Here is a 23,408-nt window from a genome sequence, read left to right on the forward strand (position 1 = left end):
TTAGAGGAAGGTCTGCCTTTATTAAGTTATATATTGCTGTCAAGGGAGTCAATGTCCTAGGTTGGCATGACCAATGGGAACTTGGGAACACTTTAAATCCTAGAGCCAAAGATCCAATTTCTCTGTGCAGCGAACAGGAAATGATTAACTCTATTTGTTCAAATGATGGAAAAGAAAATGTTGTTTCCTTTTGGAGCAATAAGTTTAACAATGTTTTCTGTGAACGTTTAGGGAAACTAGAAGGTTTTTCACATAAGATTGTTTTAAAAGAAGGTGCTATTCCTGTTAAACAAAAGTTAAGAGGAGTTCCCCTAAATGTCAGACAGGAATTAAAAGAAATGTTAGATGATTTGCTAAAAGACAATATTATAGAACCCATTGAATCATCCGAATGGGTTTTGCCCATTGTTTTGGTGCGCAAACCCGACCAAAAATTGAGAGTTTGCATTGATTTAAGGGTACTTAACTCCAATATTATCATTGATTGCCATCCCTTACCCAATATCAATGAACTTGTGCCTCTTTTTGATGGTGCGCAGATTTTTTCCACTTTAGATCTTAGATCTGCGTACCATCAAATTGAACTTACGGAAGACTCTAAAAAGTACACAGCCTTTATCACTCCCATGGGCCTTTTTCAATACAGAAGAATGCCTTTTGGTTTGGCATTGGCTGCTTCTGTTTTTCAACGTGTCATGTTCCAGATTTTCAGAGATCTTGATGTGTTTGTTAAGTGTTTTCAAGATGATATACTGATCTTTTCAAAAAATGAGGTTGAGCATGCTGCACATTTAAATGAAGTGTGTAGCAGGTTAGAAAAATATGGTCTTACTCTCAAAGCACACAAATGCAAACTGTTTAGAAAATCTGTAGAGTATTTAGGACATACATTGTCTGGGGAAGGTTTAATTCCAAAAAAATCCAATGTCGAAGCCATTCTCAATGCCCCTGCCCCGAGCAATAAGGAACAATTGCTGTCATTCTCAGGCATGTGTGAGTATTACAGCAAATTTGTGGTTAATTTTGCTACTAAAATGGAACCATTAAGGAAGTTATTGAGACAAAGTAATGAATTTGTTTGGGAAGCTGAACAAGAAAAAGCCTTTACTGATATTAAGCATGACATTGTCAATTCACCAACTTTGAAACCTTTCAGAATGGGTAAGAAATGCATCATCACCACTGATGCTAGTTTGTACGGTTTGGGTTGTGTATTATCTCAAACTGATGGGGTTATGGAATGGAATGTGGCTTTCTCATCCAGGACATTGAATGAGATGGAACGCAGGTATGCTGTGATTGAACGGGAACTGCTTTCATGTGTATGGGCAATTGAACACTATAGGATTTACATTTGGGGCAGTGAGTTTGTCTTGAGAACCGACCACAAGCCGCTTGTATATATCTTATCAGTTGGTGGAGGTTGGAACTCTACAGCAAGGACTGCGCGTTTGGCATCTAAGTTACAGGAATATGTGGAATACATTCCTGGAAAAAAAAATGTCACAGCTGACTGTATTTCACATCTTCCTTGCCAAAATCAGGAAGACAAAATCAATAGTGTTAGTGAAATTGATTTTGTTTTAAATTTGTCTGATGTAGTTACTCCCCAATATCAAGATATCACAGAACAATTTTAGTTGAAATCTCAAGATGAGGATGAGAAGTTTGGAATGCTAAAGAACTATATTTTCATGGGTTGTCCTAATAAGACAAATGTCAGGGATGATTTGTTTCCTTTTTATAATGTAGCCGATGAGTTGTTTTGTGAAGGGGATTTGATTTTCAAATCTGGAAAATGCATTCCACCAGTGAGTGTACAGGAACTTATTCTCAAGTTAGCACACAAAACGCATCCTGGAATTTCAGCCATGAAGCGTTTAATAAGGCTGAATTTTTGGTGGTCAGGAATGGACAGGTATATTGACCGTACTGTCAGAGAGTGCGGCGAATGTTGTACCAAGGATAAAATATTAAAATTGCATATTCCTCCACTTAAATCTGTCAAGTAGCCTGAGTTTCCTTGGAATAAAATAGCCTTTGATATTTCGGGTCCTTTTCATATATCACCTGAAGCCTCACGGTTTGCCTTGGTCATGATTGACTATCACTCTAAATGGCCTGAAGTGAAATTTGTGGCTAAAGCTACCTCTGAGGTTGTGATTACGTTCTTTAAGGAAGTTTTTGCAAGGGAAGGTTGCCCATCTGTATTAGTGTCGGATAATGGTGTGCAGTTAGTGTCATCCGAGATGCAATCTTTCTTGCAAACTTGCAACATCAAGCATATACGAACATCGCTTTATGAACCGCATGAGAATGGGCAGGTCGAACGCTTTAACCGAGTATTGAAGAGTTTTGTTGTTGATGCCATTAAGGAAAAGAGTAATTGGTTGAATGTGCTTAGGGAGAAGCTGTGGACCTATCGCATAACTCCCCATACCACTACAGAGGTTAGTCCTTTCAAGTTACTTAAAGGTAGGGGCCCCGCGTCCAACATTTGTCCCTGGTGGTTTAAGGAAAAATGTAACAATTTAGGAGAAGAGGAAGTGGACAGCCAGAGTGTGGCAAATAGGGTTGGTTGTAAACAGAGTAGGTCTGCTTTGTGGTACAATAAAAAGTGGAGGACAAGGGAACATAGTTTTTGTGTGGGTGATTGGGTTAGGATTCTGAAACCTTTTATTGTTAGCAAAGGTACGAGTAAGTACGGTAGACCCATTCAAATTAAAAGAGTTTTCGATAATTCGGTCATCACACAAGATGGCAAGGTTTGGAACTTAAGTAAAGTTGCTAAATGTCCCACACATAATATTTTGCAACCTCAATGTCAGGATAACCTTGTCCAATGTGACAATTCCAATGAAAGTTCTGTTCCAGGTACATCTTCTGATTCTGTAGCATTAAGAGTCAAAGATGACGTGCGCATCAGAAGAAGACCCACTTCTTTACAAGATTTTGTTTAGATATGTATTTTGTCTTTCTTTTGATGAGGGAGATGTGTTACATTCTGTATAGTTAAGTTTAATCTATTTTGTTATCATGTACCTTTAAGTGCATGAGCCATGTTATGTTTCCTATGATGTTCTGTGTTCTTAACAGAGCTTTCCTCATACAGCATTCTGCTGCAATTGTCAGTTGTATCCTGGACACCTCTGTGTTAAGACTTGATGCTGTGCTGTTTAATAAACCTACTTCTAACTACAAGCTTCCCTGGATTATTACACAGATGTTTACAGTTCAGGGGGGGAGGGGAGTTAGATAATAGTTTCCATAAGTCATAAAGGTTGGGCAACAGTCTAATGCATTTTTCTATTTTCATTTATGCTAGCTATGTGTTCAGCAACTAAGATTTGGATGACACTTTGCTCACGTGCACACTACGCTGCCGAACCCCCGGGATGTCGGAGTATCAGCTGTGTATTACATTGCCGTATAACATCTCAAGCGCTGCCGGCCCCTGGGTTGTAGGCATATTGAAGCTGTGTAAACGTGTGACCGTAATAAACATTGTTGCAACTCAAAAAAATATATATATTAGTGAAGGTGGTCTCAATCCTTGCATCCAGCTGGCACAGAACCTACAGTAGGCTGAGAAGAATGGATGGCCACTACCACATATATGACCAGTTCAAACTCTCTGCCACCATGAAATTGGGTGATTTGAAAACAGCCCTTACAGAGTACCAATATGTGCGAGACACAGACATAAACCCGGATGTTGGCGGGCTGAAGAGACATGTTGAACGGCAGTATGGCAAATTCTGTGTCAATAATCACATTATTGATGGATCCATCGCCATCCTGGAAAGGAAGTTTCATTCTACCAATTTCAGTGTCCATAAAAAGGTCAGTGGTATTGCAGATACTTTGAGGAAATGTTGGCATCCGTGGCAGTGTGCGTTCTTATGATGCAGGAGAACCACCACTTTGGCGTGTGTAACAAAAAAGGATGCAAGAAAGAATTACGGTAGGTTATTAGATAAGTGTTAGCCATAATATACACAGTAGAACAAGAAAATAAATACAGAATCCTGGTTGGGGGCTTTGACATTGTGTCAGTGAATTTACTTTTCAATAAGGAGGATGCGTTATAACACACCTCTTTTTCTCTAAACCATGTCTGGAGATCAATGAATCCACTTCCTCCTTCCTCTACCCCATCTCCAGCCAGGTGCAAACCACCCAAGAGAGCAATTGGCCTGGCCCAAAAACTATAACACTGTATTGTGTTCTCAATCATGATCCCTCCAGCCTAAGACACAACTGAGCAGGTGTCAGGGAGGGCGGAGGATTCTAGGTTCCCAATGGTAAATGTACTCGTCAGGTTTACTTCAAATATCTACTTTGGTTATGAGCACACACGTGTGTGCTGCATAAACTGTGCGAGATGAGGAGGTCCTACAGAGGAGCACAGGACTGCATTTAAGATGATAATCTGAGCTGAGTATACAATCCAGGGGACCCCTCCCCACCTGTGTGACATCAGATCTACCAAGTGTCAAGACAAAAGCATAAGGAAATGTGAAAGATTCACTATTCAATTCGGCAAACCTTTGCGGAAAAGATGACATTCTATATGTAAATTCGAGACTTTTCCAAACACTTCCTCTCAGAAATGATCTATGTGTCACTGATCTTGTGGAGACCAATGTAAGCATTAGTCCCATTTCCAACGGCGTAAGGTTTGTGGGGTCGCGATCATCTAAAAGCAGTCACTTCTGTGAAGACCCTTCAGCAAGTTCAATAGTAAATGTTGCTCCTCCATGTGCTGTGCCACTGCACCACGAGACCTACCGAGGATGAGGAGCCTGAAGCAGTGGCGCACACCCTATAGCACACGGACACTCTTTCATGTCACATCCCTTATGTTGTGATTTAGTAGCTGCAAAGTTTTATTCTTTGGCATGAAGTAGACCTTGAATGGGCTGGATTTTCATCTCAATGTTTTGAATGTTGAATGTTCATTTGATGTTAATTTGATATGAACAAATTGGGGATTGGGTAAAGTAGATTTTTGCACCATCACCAAAAGTAATGTGGACACCAAGATCTCCAATACATGCAGTTCATTCAACAGTGCAGGTTTCTTCTTACATCTTGGAGAAGCGTGTGTTCCTGTTGAGGTGGAAATATTAACAAAGCAGGAAGTTCCTCTGGAGGTCCAATTTCTATTCCTGGTTTTCTCTGTGGTTAGTTTGTGGGTGCTGGTCATTGCAGGCACAGTCTTTTAGGTTTGGTGCACAGGTAATCACACTGCCACTCACAGCTCTCTGAGTAAGGATGAATTCAACCATAAATTGGATCTAAGGTACTTCAAATGTGCTCCCTCCTCTTGCCTGACCATCATCTTCCTCGAAAAGGAACATTGTTGAAAGAACAGAGTGTTGTTGATGATGGTTGTAGATCCCCAGAGCCTATGCAACACCATCTCCTCTCTGGAAGAAAGACCACTTCAAAAGAGTGAAAGCAACTACTAATTTGAACAGTGGTGGATATGGGATTATAAAGATGACATTGGGTCACACATCATTCTGGGATTTTAATTGATCAGCCAAAGACCAAGGTACTCTAATGCCTTTGAGGCGCTGCTTTCAGGTTGCCTTTACATCTTTTAGATCTTGCTCTGGGTCATTCCTCTAGCAGCCAAAAGTAAGCGACATGTGAAAATATACAGAATTATAGATGGGCAACAGTGAATAATGGACGTTTTCAACTAGTGGTTCTAATGACATCAAACAGACAATGTGAGCGGCGTTCAGGTTATCCATGATGTCACTCAGAACCCAGAGGTGAAAAACATCCATTAGTCACTTTTTTCCCATCTATAAATTTATGGTATGTATGGCTCCCAGAATCATCTGCCCAAGACTTGAACTGCTAGACAGGGCCAGAGGAGTAATACGGCATTATATATAACATGGACTTTCATCCCTTCTTAAGTGCAACCGGTCACCTCCCCCACTAACCACTGTGCTTTACCCACCCCCTCCTCTGTTGAAGCTGAACAGAGAGCCAGCGCAGCGATGATGGGCTGTCTGAAAGCCCTGAAAGAACAGCCAGGAATTTCATATGAAGAATCAATAATGGAAAACGTCCCCCCTGTTGCTTTATCATAGCAGTGAAGAACCAGCTTTGGAATCGATTATTCACTGCAGTGTCCCTCTGTGACCGCCATACAGGACAAGCAGATCCATGCTGCAAAAATGTTCTTGAAGTGAATGTTCTGACCCACATGGAAACCTGTGTGCGGATTACTACCATATTTAAAACACAGCACAGTTTATTATTGTAACAGTAATTGTATAGTTTTGAAGTAACAACTGAATTTGTATTTTTGAAATGTAATTTGCATTTCTTTATTTAAATTATTGGGTTCGATAGAATGCTTCATAACAGGTTGCAACAGTATGATCACAATAACAAGTCATTGAGGAGGAGTGGTGAAAATAATAACAGTCTATATAACAAATATCAAGAACAGGCCCATAATACCAGACCAGAACCTGGTCCAGGTAAGGAACAATCCGGACACAGCATGTTTCATTCTGGGTAGTCCCTACTGAGCGATAGAGCCTGTTGTCATGTATCGGAGATCAACATCATGATTGTTGTATGGTGCGACATATAGTGGCAATGGAGAAACCTTCTTCCAAATAAGGAAACTAGACACACAGCGCTGTCCTGATGAGACCCGTGGTTTAATTCCATATGGGCCAAATCAATGGCATTTTCACAGGCATATCATTTCTACTTGAGTCAAGACATTGATTTATTCATGTTGGTATTGTGGGTTATAGCATGTGGATACCTTGTGCTGTTCTTGTTCATCTATATGTATAAATGTAAATATGTATCCCACACTGAGCACATTTTGCACTCAGCACCAACTGCACTAGATTTTTAAATATGCTGTTCAATGTTGATGGAATAATACATTGCATTATGCAAATTGTAGTGAGCCTTGTAAAGCATTTAATAGTACACTACAGTACCTGTAAGAGATTTTTGGGGGGGGGGGGGGGGGGGTAGTAGATATCTGGATAAATTTAACCCTTGCGACCACTTGTTTTTTTTCCAGAAAATACAAACAGTACAGTACATTCAACACTGAATACTAAGAGTTGCTTGGCAGTGTAATTGTTTCTCAGCAAAGCAGGTGAAACCTTACAGGAGCAAAATTAAAAAAAAAACAAGAAACAAAATCAAGAGCATACACATTCTTTGGCTATAAAAGAATGGACATAACTGTTTTTTTTGTTTTTGTTTTTTACATAACGTTTTGTTTTACATAGCGGGCTATATTTAACACTTCCGCAATTTCCTGTCGTTTTATTACAAATGTTAGTATTACCTAATGTAATAGTCCCCAGTTTACCAACCTCAGAAGAATGAAAAGCTGGACAAGCCTTGCTGGCACTGGAACATATGACCTTCAGTTCACTGGAGATGTCAGAAGAGAACATTAAATAACTAAGCATTTCGTTGGACAAACGCCAAATCTTAGCATGTCACCATCAGTGCTCAAGTTGGAGTTAGGACAGTAATATGACCCAGCCCACTCGTTGGGGAATTAGTTCTTATATCTTTTTGTAGACTATAGTTTCACATTGCACTGGGTTGACAATGTTGATGGAGGTAGTGGCTGCATTTTATTGGTATGGCGCTCCAGTTAAATACTAAAAGGAATGCAAAGACAACTGAAGACAGGACATGGAAGACCACAGGTTGATGGCCAGTGAAGGGCATTGAGTGAGAAGGTGTGTGCAGCCTAAGGGGGGGCTGGGTCAATGTTTAGTTTCATAAGAATCTGGACATTTTATATCTATGAGATAATAAACACATCATAGTGTTTTGCAATACTGACAGTACGCAGATCTGAGCAGGTTAAACCGGAAACCAGGAGATATTTCTAAAACCATGAACAGAAAATGGATATGTGGTGCTATTGTTTACAAAAATCAAGAACGCTGCCAGCCCTCAATGGCAGGTGTTCATTTTCTCAAAATGCATCACCAAAATAAATACTCATGATCTCCCCCTCCCCAAGTCTTATCCAGGGAGAAAATGTGTTATCTGCATGAACCCAAGGACCAGAACAGTGGTCCCCGCCTTCTGTAAAGTTGTTGCCTTCTCATCTGTGGTCGCACTGTACATAGAAGGGATCCTTTCCAAGCCTCTCTCTTTACTGCCCATTATGGCCCGGCGGCTCGATCCCCAGGCTGCTGCAGGTCACTCGCACCCCGTACCATCCTGCCCAAAACTGTGTGTCTTGTCCACCGTGTTCAAACTTTATGTACCGCACGCCGGGTCCATAGTTCCTGAATGTATGAGACATCTGAAAATAAAACAGCAGGACAATGTAGAGGGGGCACTACAGATGAAACAAGAGCTCTTGACATTTGTGCTAGATTATTTACAAGTAGTTTCCCTTTCCTTCTTCACCTCCCCAACTCTGTCCTTAGGCTCTAATATTCCCTCTTTCCTCCCACCAGACCCACAACCACCAACACCTTCTTTTCATCCACAAAATTGACTCCACTCACCTCTTATCTCTTCTTTTTCTTAACACCTTACTCCCCTATGACTCAACCCATTTGCCCTTCATCAAAAGGTTTCAGTTCTCTGAATCCCACCTTACCATACCCACCATTCTCTCATCTCCCCGTTCCAGGCACTCAGTTCCACTCCACGCCTTGTCCCTCTTTCATCTTTCCACAAACAGCTGCTTTATATCTCTGATGCCCCTGTTTTTCCCGTTTTCGCTAGCATCATCATCTACCCTAACAATACATGTGGGCACATTACACTCCTAACCCTAGTAGATCTCTACTAGGCCTATTTCAGGCAAACTCATTCATTCACTCTATATTGCCTCTGCACTCTCCTCAGACTTTTACCTTCACTCAATATCCATCCATCTCTTTACAAACTCCTTTCAAACTCCTTCAAAGTGCTTTGAAATCCTATTAATCACAGCATCATGACTAGCAGATGCCTCAACATCAGTCCCCCATCAGGGATTATCTCCTAAATACAAAATCCACACTTGGAACTGCAAAACCCAAATAAATCTGCAAAATTAACGAAGGAACTACTGAATTGGGATCCTTTATAATACAAGGAACACGTCAACAGACGGTAGGAAGAAGGATGGTTCCGTTTTTTTCAATGACCAAATAGTTGATAGAGATATAGCGATAGTGGAAGTCGCTAGAGGAAAGGGGAATGGGAGGATAACATGATTGAACCACGATAGATTCATGTAGTATGATATTTTTAGGTCATTGTGATGAGGTTAGGAAAGACAAACATAGCTTCAAGTGTGTATTCAGCTGTTTGGGTAGGGCCACAGATACATTGCAAACAATCCAAACCCTGGTTCAACTGCAACCTTAATAAAGAAAGGCACAATTTAAGACTTGCTGAGAGATCTTGGAGAATCTCCTCGCCATTTACCAACTGGGGAGTAACCCCAAAAAGAATGTTACCTGGAATGCCTTCAAATTTACATGTGAAGGCGACATACTCAACATAATAATATTGCTAAAACCCTCCAATCATTCATTTGATCTTGTGCCGCTAAACTTATCAAAGGGTTGAAATCCCTCATTCTACCGCCCTGGACTAGGATTATTAATGTATCGCTATCTCAGGGCCTGATTCTAGACTGTCTAAAAATAAGAGAAGTCACTCCTATACTCAAAAAGTCTAATGCAGATCAGTCTGACCTCAACAACCTCCGTCCCATTATTAACCTACCCACACTAGCAAAGGTCCCAGAAAAATATGTGCACTTGCAACTCTGACCATATCGAAAAGTTTAATCTTCTGGACGAATGCCAATCTGGCTTCAGAAAGGGACATAGCACTGAAACAGCGCAAAAAGATGTTGTTCACGATGCACTGAGACTGCTTGATCAGAATGAATCATGCCTACTTATACTTCGGGATCTATCCGCTGCTTTCTACACAGTCAAACATGACAGCATGATCGGCCTTCTGGAGGCAAGGATGGGGCTTTCTGGACCCATTACACGCTTGCGTCATTCCTACATAACAGACCTCAAAGACTAAAAATCAAGCATACCATTTCCGACTTCACTCCGGTCTATATTGGAGTACCTCAAGGATCCACACTCTCTCCTTCGCTATTCAATTTGTTTATGGAACCCCTCTCTGAAATTCTAAAGTACTCAAATATAGTTTATCACATGTATGCTGACCACACTCAATTATACTTGAAAATCTCAGCCCTGAGGACTTTAAGACTCTCAACCGTACCCTGCTGAAAATCCAGCAATGGCTAACCCACAACCACCTCATGCTGTACGCCCTCAAAACAGAATTCTTCTTGATCACCCCCCACAACTGCTCTGCCCCCATACAGGAATGGCTCAAACAACTTACACTTCTCAATTGCGTCCCGACCATCATTGAATCCACGAGTGGTATAACTATGGACAAATATCTGAATATGCAAGATCATGTCAGCGCAACAAACAGGGGAGCCAACTACCAGCTGAGCATCCTAAAGAGAATCAAACCTTTCTTTGTCCCATGATGATCTTTATATGGCAGTACAATCTCTTGTCATTAGACTACGGGATTGCTACTCTCACAGGCTTTCCCAAAAACAAGGTTAGCACCATTAAGGTCTGGGCTGAACTCAGCAACTAGACTAGTCCCCGGATCTAGAAAATTTGATCACACCAGTCCACACCGAAAATGTTTAGACTGGCTCTCGCTTGAAGCAAGGATCCAGCTGAAAATAGCCTGCATGCCTCATAAGGCTCTACACCACAGCACCCTCATTTACCTGGCCAATAAACCAGAACAGTCGGGGCAGTCGCTCTTTGAGAAGTGGCAATTCTTCATTGCTGAAACCGCAGAAGCTCAACCCCAAAAAATAATATACAACCGTTCATTCTCTAGCCTAGCCCCTAGAATATGGAACTCACTGCCACCCACAATCAGAACGAACCCCTCTCTGCACTTTTTAAAACTCTTAAAATAATAACTTAATGAAAATCAATAAAAATTCACAAGGTTCAGAGATTGCTTAGTGGGTAGCACACACTTAGTTATGGGCAATTCAGGTTTTTCAAAGGACGTATTTTAGTCTTGCATTGTGTAAAGGTTATAAGGTTTTAATGATTCAGAGACATTCTAGGTAGTGTTCGGCATATGCAGCACTGTGTGGTGGAGTCATATATATTGTGGTTAAGATAAGAAGGATAGGGTACAAGAACATTGAGCAAGAATAGATTTGCATTCATGAGTAGCAAATGTGTAGGTAGAGAATTTCTGTGAATGACAGCTGTATCTCCTTCAGTTTCTTTTAGTGGAATGAAGCTAATTGAGAATGTTGTGGCCTGCAGGGATGGCTTAGTTCTTAAAAGGAAACAAAAACTACTGGTTACAGTATGCCAGCTGCAATTGGTTTAGAAGCCAAGGTTGGCTTTTATACAGCATGGTGTTACTTGGAAGCACTTTGGGTGGACTCAGTGTACTGCAAAGGGATTTTATGCTGTCCACAAGCATATCTAGTGTTTTTCTCTTTTTTTTATTTAAAAAAAAAAATGTTTTTATTGGTATTTACAGGTTACATACAATATGATACAAACAAATAACATATCGTAGGTGGTCTTGTAGGGCTGCGGTGGTTCATTTATCAGTCTTTACTTTGTTAGCCCCAGATAGATTGGCACACTTATAACATATAACATGTAACACATAGTCTATTGTGATTTGCGCGTGTTAGGTTGGAACATAAAACATAAAGTGTGTGGCGGTTGTTTTTATTTTGTGACAGAATCCACGGATCAATCTTTGAGGTTGCGTTGAGCTGGATTGGTCTATGGAGGTTTGTGGTTGTTTAGGAATTCGTCTAGTTTTGACCACATCTCTCTGTTGGGGTGCCTCCAGGGTGTGTGTCTGAGTGCGGTGCTATCAGCTCCTCTAAGGAAGGTCACCCAGTTCAACCACCCCTTGAAAGTGGCTTTGGAGGTGTCCTTCCATTTGGTTAGTATTGTGCAAATGCGTATACTTATAGAATGATTTGCTCCATGATAAGTTCCGAGCTAAAAAGAAGGACTGGATTCAATTCAATTCAATTCATTAAATTTATATAGCGCGCTACATACCCAGAGGGTCTTAAGGCGCTTGAAGAAGGGAGGGGAATTACTTGTCGAATAACCACGTTTTAAGTTGCTTTCTGAATGCTAGGTGGTTCTGAGTAAGGCGAAGATGAGTGGGAAGTGAGTTCCAGGTTTTAGCCGCCAGGTAGGAGAAGGATCTACCTCCCATGGTGTTCTTCTTGAGCTAACTAGCATGGATTCCTGAGGCCATGCTGAAAATCAATCAATCTTTTCTCAGTCCCGTTCCCTTAAAATGACTGCTCAATAGGCATTAAGATCAGGGTCCTATGACCGCGTCCAGAAAATGGCTTTAGAAAGTATCTTTCCGACAATTATTTTCGCTTTCATATGGTCCACTGCCAAGCCGCTTGTCACCCACATCCCTGTGCACACACCTCAGCTGAGCCCCAATACAACACAGATGAAAGCTCACTCTTGCCTTCAATGCAAGATGATTCCCATCCTTTGAGTTCTCAAGTAGAAGTGAGTGAAACAGAAGTCAATTTGACAGAACTTCTTGGGAATTTGCTTTTGCAAAATGCAGGAAAAACAACGTTTTACCAGCCTTCACTCACAATCTCATCTCAGAGGGTTGACTTTTGGGTACTGGAGTCCTGACCTAGAGACAGACCTACCAACTCTTCTTCAAAGATGACCCTAGCCTAGGGCATCACTGCTTGGGTGTCTGAACAAAGTGAGAATGATCGAATTTGATGATGTGATAGGCGCTAAGAGGCTCTCTCCCTAAGGTTCCACATCATATTGAGTAATAGTAACAATATGATGTGGAACCTTAGGGAGAGAGCCTCTTAGCGCCTATCACATCATCAACGAGAGGGACAAACCAGTCCCTTTGCCCTGATAGGTTGGGGGAGGGAGAAGGGGTGGGAGGGCTCAGGTGGAGCTTGGGGTGGGTCAGCTGGGGGGGTGAAATGGGGGAAAAAAAGGTTTGCAAACAAAAACAGAAATTATCTAATGGTGTAGCTGTAGGAAATGTTATTATTTTTTTCACTAAATTTTCTTGTTGTCTAAGCTTTGCGAAAGGTATGAGACATATAATAAGATACGAGATGAACTTCGAAATTTATGCTCTCAATAACATTGTATATATGATGAATGTGGTAGTAGGAATAGAAAAAATATATCATAATGCAAAAATTGAGAATCTGTTCTTGGAATATATGTGGGATCAATAATAGAAAAAAGAGGGGAGTGGCTGCTCAAATGATACAGACTATGAAATTGGATATCCTATGTTTATAAGAATCACATGTTACATGGAATGATAGAAAAATGTATGATGAGCTGGGGATGAAATTATTAGTATGCACATCACAAGGCACAACAACCAAAGGAGTAGCAATTCTAATTAGAAAAGGGTTGGGGATCTTAATCAGGAACAAGGCCGATCAATATGGTAGATGGGCAATAGTAGAGTTAGAAATTGATAATAAAATATGGACCATTTGCTCAGTATATGCCCCAAATTCCGATGACCCAGAGATTCTAAACTTCTTAAATCTAGAATTAGCTAATTGGTCTCCATTACTAATACTCGGTGGGGACCTCAATCTCCATATAGATATAAAGAAGAATATACGTGACATCTCACATTATCAAGGGATTAAAAAAAAATCTTTTAAATCTCTAAATACTCTATTAATGGATCATGGGCTGTTTGATGTTGCTTTCGAAAAGAATCTCATGATGTATGGATTCACATATTTTTCTTTTCCCCATAAAAAATCCGTACGCCTGGATTATTTCTTTATTAAGAAAATATTACTGTGTGATACTCAATTTGAGATCTTTCCGCGAATAATCTCGGATCATAACCCGATTCTAATTGAAATTAAGGATAATTTGATGACTCCCAAGGTTAGGACATGGACTTTTGATAGAAAATTGTTAGTGGATACTGAATATGTACATATTATGACTAAATGGGTAAAAGAATTCTTTGATATAAACAGAGGAACGTCCTCAATACAAAATGTTTGGGATGCATTTAAGGCGGGGGTCAGAGGGGAATCACTATCATATGTTATTAAAAAACAAAAGACAGTACGAGCAAGTGTAGATCAAGGCTTTAAAAATGTATTATTATGGGAAAAAAAACTATCAACTGCAATTATTCAAAATCTCCCAACTGAAGATATCGAAACAAATCTAGCAATCCATAAAGCCGATTTATATGAATCTTTTGCTTTAAAACTGGCAGGGATAATAGCAACCCATAAATCTCAAATGTATGAAATGGCTGAGAATGCAGGGAAAATTTTGGCTAAAAGAACTAGACAAAAAGAAGTCTACAATACAATTGATTCAATTAAAGATGAAGCGGGACATATACATAATAATCCTGAAGAAATTCTAGAAACTTTCCGACAATTTTATCAAAAACTATATACATATAATGTTGATTCCTACTCTTTGCAAGATTGTATGAACTTTGCTAGAGCTAATACTCTACCACTTCTATCTAATGATCAAATGTCAGCTCTAGAGGCTGAAATCTCTTGGGAAGAAATTGAATTATCATTAAATTCTTTAGCGTTAGGAAAAGCCACTGGACCCGATGGCATTCCATTGGAATTTTATAAGGTTTTTAGAAATGGCATAAGACAAGATATACTTGTCACTTTTCTAGAAGCACAGAGAGGTTCCCCACCGGACTCCTGGGCCCATTCGCTGATAATGACATTTCTTAAAAAAGATAAAGATCCATTAAACCCGGCGTCATATAGACCAATATCTTTAATTAATACAGACAGTAAGATATATTCAAAAATATTAGCAACACGATTATCAAAGATAATTGCAACAATTGTATCCCGTTGGCAACACGGGTTTATTCCAAATAGGGATACAGCAGATCATGTACGGAGGGTAGTGGCTATTATGGACTGGGCTGAGGGGACGGAGACATCAATAGGGATTACCCTATTGGATGCAGAAAAAGCATTCGATAGGGTGACGTGGCCCTATCTTTGGGATTTGTTAATAATAAAGGGCTTTGGTCCGGGAATCATAACTGCTTTCAAAACCTTATATAAAAATCCAATGTCATCAGTTAGAATCGGGGCTATGAAATCAGAGTTGTTTCCTATCCAGCGTGGAACGCGTCAAGGCTGCCCATCTTCCCCACTCCTCTTTGCTATTTACATTGACATCTTTCTTAATCAACTAAATCAGGATGAATATATCGCTCCAGTGACAGTGGGGGGTATAAATTATAGAGCCCTAGCATATGCAGATGATCTAGTTGTGCTTACCACGGATATAGAGAGGACGTTTCCTAGAATTGAAGATCTGGCAAATAATTTTGGCTCCTTTTCAGGCTACAAATTAAATCTATCTAAGACGCAAATAATTTATGTTGGTCAAGATTCTCCTCCCATTGCTAATATAGTCCGGGAAGCAACATACTTGGGGATTAAATTAACTACACCTATAATAAAAATTCCAGACTTAAATTTTGCCCCGGTTTTGAGTAAAGCGAACTCAACATTGGAAAGAATAGACCATTTACATCTTTCCCTATACGGCAGAAATAATGTATTAAAAATGCTAATTTTGCCAAAATTTATATACTTATTTAGAACAATCCCCTTGGAATTCCCGCTGGAGTATTTTAAACAACTTGAAAGAATGTCAGGAAGATTCTTATGGGGGTACAAGGGTATCAGAAGGGCATATAAAAAAATGATACTGCCAAGGGATAGAGGGGGATGGTCTGTTCCGCATTTGTTATTTTATTATCTTGCTACGATATTTCCGTGTATTGCACCATTAATTGTGGGCAAAAAAACTCCCATCTCAAATGCACACTCTCCCTCGATTTATGAATTAGTTTTAGGCCAGGATTCTAACAATCAATTTTTAAGAATAATAGAACCGAGCTATTACAAAAAAACAAAATTTAAGATCATATTAGCAGCTTTCAAAGCATGGAAAATCGTTAAAAAATTGGCGGGGATCCCAAAAGTTATAAGATATACCCCCCTAAATTCTTCACACTGCTTTCCCCCCATTTTTAGAGACGCAGTGATGAAAAGGTGGAATAACAGAGGTATATATTTTCTGAGTGATCTATGTCCGACTAATGCAAATACTATAATCTCCTTTTCCGAATTACAACAGAAATTTAAAATTCCTTCACAAGATTACTTTAAATATTTACAATTATCTAGCTTTCTAACCCCGTTAATGCGTAATAAGTATCAAGACTTAAAATTGATCTTGTTGATAGAAAGTCTATATGTCAAAAGAAAAATAGGATATTATTATAAACTCTTCTTGACTTTTCTATCTGATGATCTCTCTGGAATTCAACACAAATGGGAAGAAAAGTTGAATGTAAATAATCTGATGCTGGAGGAATCAATTATAATGGCTAATAATATTCTGATTACAGGACGATCAAGAACTCAGCAATATATGGCAATGTTTAACCTTTATCACACACCGGAAAAAATTATGAAATGGGGGGGCACGGCTGGTATAGTGTGCAGTCGTTGTATGCATATTGGAGCAGACTCAATACATATGTTCTTCTCATGCATTAAATTACATGGGCTTATACAGCAATTACAATGTTTTATTGAAAGAATTACAGGAAAATCGATAACTCTTACACCAGAACTGATTTTATTTGGACTTTAATCAGATACATTAATTTTGGAACAACAACATTTGATTTTTATTATGTTAGCTGAATATCGAGCATGTATAACTCAGGAGTGGATTAACTCAATTCCACCATCGTTTTCTATGTGGAGAGCCCGTCTCTTAGCAAAACTTAATTTTGAATCAGATATATACGCTACTAAGGGAAGGAAGAAGAGGCAACTAGGGACGAAAATTTGGGCTCCGGTACAACAATGGATTCAAGAGGAAACGACCTAAAAAAAAAAAAAAAAAAAAAAAAAAGGGGGGCAAAGTAGTACATGTATATATATATAGTCATTTGTGTAAACTTCTAAAAAATGACAATGTCGTTGTGTTACGCGGATGTATGTAACATATAATTGTCTTAATTTCTGTGTGTTTGCAACCTGAAATAAAAAAAAAAAAAAAATAAAAAAAAAAAAGAGAATGATCGAATTATAAAAACTTTTGACAAACTCTATTAGCCAGGTAAGGATCTGACAGGTAACCAGCATGCGTTGTCTTCAAAGAAAATGGGAGGTCTTTGTGGAGAGGTGGGCCGCCACAGTTTGACATTGGAGTTCTCACGCACATGGCATAAACATATATTCAATTGCAGATGGAAGTTTCATGTGTAATGCCATGCTCAATCAACAAACAGGCACGGCTGGCTACAGTAACAGAAGGTTTATTTGCTGCTCAGCTACTCAAACTACTCTCTGCTCCTTAAATCTCCTTGACATTACCTACAAGTGCCTCTATTCTAAATGATAAGATTCTAAGCTTACATTCCACGGACATTATTCTAATCCTAGCCTGACATTATGTTATCACATTTCTTCCCCCTCCCTCCCTCCCTTTTTAATTTTTTTAGCAGCGAGAAGAAATATAACAAAATAAAGAAAAATCAAAGGAAAAGAATAGAAACACCATGAAAATATGGGCAGGAGGTTTTAATACTTCGGTCTGCCAGGTGGTAGATAGTCATTTATGTAGTGCTTCTTTTAACTTTGCTAATAGGGTGCATTTTAAACACACAATGCTGGATGAGGCCATGAACTTATTATTAGCTAGATATGACTTAATTTTTACTTCCGATTCCTTTTTTGGTCGTGATCAGTCAAACTCTATTTGAACACCTACTTTCATTAGTACCCATTAGGGTAGAACCATAGATTTTATATTGATTCGGCAGAAGGCATGCACCTTAGAGTCCAGAATTGTCCCCAAATGCATGAGTGACCACAATCTATTAGTCATCAAATTCCAACTTTTTCCAATAGGGGTGACGATTAGCCAGAAACCAATATATACCAAGAATCAAGGTTTGTGCATTAAGTAGGACAAAATAGACCCCTTAGATTTCAATCAAAGGATAATTAATGGAAATTCATAGTCCATAATGACCTGCTTAGCCGATGGCCAGATTCATCCACTCATTTTAAGGTAATTTGAGTTATTATGTGAAGCTATTACAAAAGGAACCAACAATATACAGTTCTAATTCAGTGAGTTCCACACACCGCTGGTTTAGTAAAGCTTGTTCTGCTGCCCATAAAAAATCACCAAAATGCCCTTAAGACAAAGCCACGATGTCTAACAAATATTAGAGCAGCCAGGTTACAATACAAGAATGTTTTGGAAGAAAGGAAAAGGGAGATTAGAGATAGTACCTGGGAGAATCCAAAACAGCCAGCGGCCTTAAAAGACACGCAGAAAGTTTGGGAAGTGGTAAACTACCCAGCAGCGGCCTTAAAAGACACGTGGAAAGTTTGGTAAGGGGTAAACTATCCTTTCTTCGCTGACCAAGTAGGTTCAAAATTGGATGCATTGATCCCAGAGGCAGAATGGTTGGCTCGTTTTCAGAAAGTTAGTGGAGCACCCTGGTGTGAGACCTCAACCTTAGTGCAGCAGCTAAGTTAACCCCAGCTCAGACAGCAAGAACTGCCATGCACAATGCGTATTGTGTGAAGGCATGCGTGACCCTATCATGGGATTTCATCGGGACAGGCAAGCCTTCACGCAATACGCCATGCGCACTACAGTTATTGCTGTCTGATCTGAGTTGGGGTTAGCTTAGCTGCTGCACTAAGGTGGCTAAGTCTCTCGCCTTAATTGAATTTACTCCGAGCCGGAGCAGCGGAAGCTTAGGCTTCTAAGCGGAGTCACGAGTGCAGCCAGCCCAGCAGCAGGAGCAGGAAGGCAGTGGCAGCTAAGGAACAGGTGGCCTCGCTGCACTGCCATGGACAACTACCATGGTAAGTCCCCTAGACTCAATCTTGGCACCAGTAAACTCCGCTCTGTTTTGAGTGCAGAGTTTTTGAAAACTTTGCACTCCAAACAGAGTGCAGACTTCTAAAACTCCTCAAAATGCGCTGGCAGAGCGGAGTTAACCACCCATCTTTAGTTTTAGGCCAGGCTTAGGCACAGTTGAGCAGGATCTGAACCTGCATTTAATAATCACCAACTATGTGATGGCCAAAAGGGGTGTGTTACATACAGCTTTATTGATTTATCTAGTGCCTTTGATCTGGTCAACCGAAAGAAACTATTGGAGTGCATGGAGGGGCTTGGGTGTGGAATCGGGTCTCCTTAAAGGGATAGGGCGACTACACTGGGATTTTGAAGGTATCTATTTGCTACAGCCCTCACGGAGAAGCATCATCGTATATTGTTTCTCCAAGTGGGGTCAGAGAAGACTGCATCTTGGCCCCCTTCCTTTTTTTATTAGACATAAATGTAATTTCTAATCATCTAATTAATTTCGGTAGGGATGTGTCCAAAATGGGATCTCAAAATATTCCAATTTTATTGAATGCAGACGATGAGGTCCTTATGGCCCACACGACAAATGGCCTTCAGATCTTACTGGATTGTTTTTCTGACTTGATGGAGGGTTTAGATTTAAAAGTAAATTACTCCAAATCATATATTATGACCTGTGGCCCCTTGGTTAAAAAACCAAAATGATTTAACATGGGTGGACACTTTTTGGACAAGGTTAGGGATTTCAATTACTTGGGGGTAACTTTTAGTTCATCTTATTCTTGGAAACCGTTCTTGCAATTCAAAGCCCAAAAAATGAGCAGGAATATTGAAGGTATTTTTCATTTCGCACACAAATTAAAACATTAACTGCTGATCTATGTATTTTAGTCACTTTTAATGAAGAAGGGTGAAACGTACTTGGTAATTTTCTTGCCTATCGTACCCATGCCCTTGAATGTTCTTTTTGTGATGTGTATAATACTTTATCTCTGCCTTAACTGCTTTGTCTCTCTTCACAATTTCTTAATGGTTCTTTGGCGGACCTGTTGGGAGATGTGGTAGACTAGTTTCTACCGACCGCCCAAACATTAATCAGGAAGGACATTTACCTATATATCCATGAAGTGTATTTTTATAATTATGCGAAACGTGACACACAAAGCCTGGTTTATATAAATTTGAGATGGTTTTGCTGTTTGTATAGCTTTTTTAATAGTGCCCATTAACCTTTCCACTATTCCATTTGCTTGAGGCCACATTGAAGTTTTTTTCCTGTGTGCAATTCCCATATAATTCATGATTTTGTTTAACTCATTCCCACTGAAACGTGGTCCATTATCGGTTGTTAAAACATCTGGTATCCCATCTAGAAAAAATCTTATCCACTGTTGAAGTGGATGATATCAATTTTAGCAATTGCAAAACAAAAATATTCATCAATAATTGCAAACAAATAATGTCCAGAATCTAAAGGTCCATAAAAATCTGCTGCCAAATTTGTCCACATCACATCTGGCAATCTGGACATGTGTAATGCTTCCTTGTTTCTTTCTTTAGAAGTACACTGGCGTAAATTACATGTTCGTCCAATTTCTTGTACATGACTACCTAATCTTGGAAACCACATTTATTCTCGTAAAAAATTCTCTGTCACGGATATCCCTCAGTGACTCTCATGGCCTAAATCAATCACAGGTTTTTGCAAACTAAAAGGAATAACCCACATATCAGCTCTCAAAATCATGCCAGATGAAGCTATGAGTAACCGAGCCTGAATATTTTTTAAATGCAAGGATATCTCTTTTTCGTCTTTCAAGTTGAGTTTGTGTCGCATTATCTATGCATTTTATTATTTAAAGTTATAACATTTTGTATATCTCTTGAATCGTTTCTCTTTTAAAGAAGCATTAAATAATGCTTTTTCTGAAATTACTTCCGGTACTGCTGATCTGATAAAAACACAAAAGTATTCTTCAGCTTCAGACTTTGGTTTCATTTTACTTTCAAGTGGGTGTCTAAATAAATAATCTGTTGGGTTAGGTTACTTTCCTGGTTTATGAACAACTTTAAAGTTGTTGTCCATTACGCTCATTTCCCATTCCTCAATTCGTGGGGGTATTTTCACCTTTGGATTTTGCAAAACAGTGGTCAATGCTTGATAATCTGCTATTATTACAAAAGGCTTACCATCCAAGAAATCATGAAAATGTTCACAGCCCATACCAAAGATAACCTTTTTTTCTGCTGCAAATATTTCCTTTCTATATCAGACAAGCTTTTAAGAATTCTGCAGCTGAAAATATCCCAAAATGAAACTTTTTATAAAGAAACAATCTAAGATGTGTAGAAAAAGTTGTTATATATCTTAATTGTTCATCAAATTTCAACTGATGATATCCTTTGTACACATCTAGTTTTGAAAAAACAACAGCTCCATTAACCTGTTCCATGCTCGTGACAGAACCGCTCCGTCACGAGATTCGGGTGGGCTGTGCTGGTGACGGAGCGGTTCCGTCATGGCCCGCTCGCCGCGCCTGCATGGCGCGTTCTATTGAGCGGGCGGGGCCGTGACAGAACCGCTCCGTCACAAGCATAGCCCACCCGAGGCTTGTGACGGAGCGGTTCCGTCACGAGTACGGGAGCGCCGCGGGCCCCCCTACACCCTAGCGCTGCGGCGGAATAGCCACCACAGCTAAGGGGTTAATACTACTAAACATGACATTCAAATGCAGCTCTGAATCCCTCTCTCTCTCTTTTGTTGTGTTGGGTAATTGCATGTTGACATAAATTCTGCTGATTTCTGAGGGTTTTTTGGAACCACTACTGTGGAAGAAACCCATTGTTTTGGACCATTAGCAGGCTCAATAATATCTTAATGAAGTAATGAATGTATATATTTTTCTGCTTTGGTTTGCAAATGTATTGGAACTCTTCTGTATATTTCCCCAACAGACCTCACTTCTTCATAGATATGTAGTGTGATTGTCTTATCTTATAATTTTTCCACTCATTTAAATAACTCGGGATATTCTTTTAGAACAGAATTTTCTGTAGTAACGTTATAAGCCGTTGCTAATAAACTCATTATTTGAGCAGTGGCGTTACTCTATAAACAGGGACCAGGAACTTCACTTTCAAAATCTTGTATTTCTTCTTTGAATATTTTCTTCAAATGTCCTAGACGGGAAACAGGCTGTCTGGCTCCTCACTAAACAGCACTGAGGTTACATGTTGTCCCACTATCAAGGACGAACGGAACCTCTTGAAATCCAACCACTACATCAATACATATTTTTAATACTTTCTCTTCTTATGAAATTAATTTGTTTGACTTTGGTTTCATCATACATCACATACAACCGTTCTGATTGTTCAGATCCATCAACAGTCATGTTCAATAATTTCCATCTGTCTTACATGTTAGGTGGTTCCTTTAGTTTGCTTACTCCAACCTTTGACATTTTCTTTTGTTGTCACGTTTGAGTCTTCACAAACCTGTATAATGATTTGCTGGACACATCTTTAAATGTGGAAACTGAAACCACATCAGTGATACAATCTTTTTTTTCTGTTTGTTGTGATTCTGTCTTCAATGTTTTACTATCTTTCCTTGGCATTTGTTGAACTTGCTCCATTGTTTTCATGCTTCCTTGCTCCATATTCCTAACATTAATTTTGCTTGAATATCTTTTCAAGCCATCCGTAACATTGTTTGCAGTCATATGTTTTTTCCAACAATTTCTTTCCAAGTTCTACTGAATTACATCCTTGAATTTTCCTCAATCCTATTGCTTCTTAATAATGGAACGTTTCAAATTCACAAAATAGCACCAATTTTCTTAGTCTTGTTACATAGTAATCAATGGATTCATCTTTTTGAGAGGCCATATTAAAGTTAAATGTTTCGAAATCCAAGTTTCTGTGTCGATTAAATCTCTCAATTAGACATTTCATGAGTGCTTCATATGTGTTTCTATCTTGTTGGAGAAAAGTTGCTATTAAATGCTCTACATCATAACTCACTAAATTTAGTAATAGATCTTTTGCCTATTATTCAGAGTATGTTTTACATGTAGTCATTAAGAATTTTTCAAATCTCCTCCATTTTTTCCATCTTTGGGCAATAGTTTGTAGGTCTCATATATCAAATGGTAAGGGCCTTTGGAAAATCATACTTGAAAGGTTCTCTATGTACTCTTCATCACAATATACTTCTGTATCCATGTTTATTGTCAATTCACTGTTTGTTTCTTGATTTGACATCTTTTTACTCCTTTGTCAATTAGTTGATCAAGGATTTATCACAATGTATTTTGAGAGTCAGTTGTTTAATGAGAATATAATGATTTTACTATG

At 39.3% G+C, this 23,408-nt stretch overlaps 1 protein-coding gene across 2 annotated transcripts in view; it reads right to left on the minus strand.

Annotated features, from left to right (window-relative positions):
• Nucleotides 1–6,322: 6,322 nt before the first annotated feature.
• LOC147710627 (F-box only protein 6-like) overlaps nt 6,323–23,408 on the minus strand; it is a 160,042-nt gene continuing 142,956 nt past the window's right edge. For both annotated transcript variants that reach the window (XM_086921302.1, XM_086921303.1), the window contains exon 6: nt 6,323–8,332. In XM_086921302.1, the coding sequence (XP_086777428.1) occupies nt 8,180–8,332 (153 nt within the window). In that variant the 3' untranslated portion in view covers nt 6,323–8,179. The remainder of the gene's footprint in view (nt 8,333–23,408) is intronic.

The sequence above is a fragment of the Lissotriton vulgaris genome, chromosome 5, assembly GCF_964263255.1.
Source record: "Lissotriton vulgaris chromosome 5, aLisVul1.2, whole genome shotgun sequence".
In the NCBI taxonomy this organism is placed as follows: Eukaryota; Metazoa; Chordata; class Amphibia; order Caudata; family Salamandridae; genus Lissotriton; species Lissotriton vulgaris.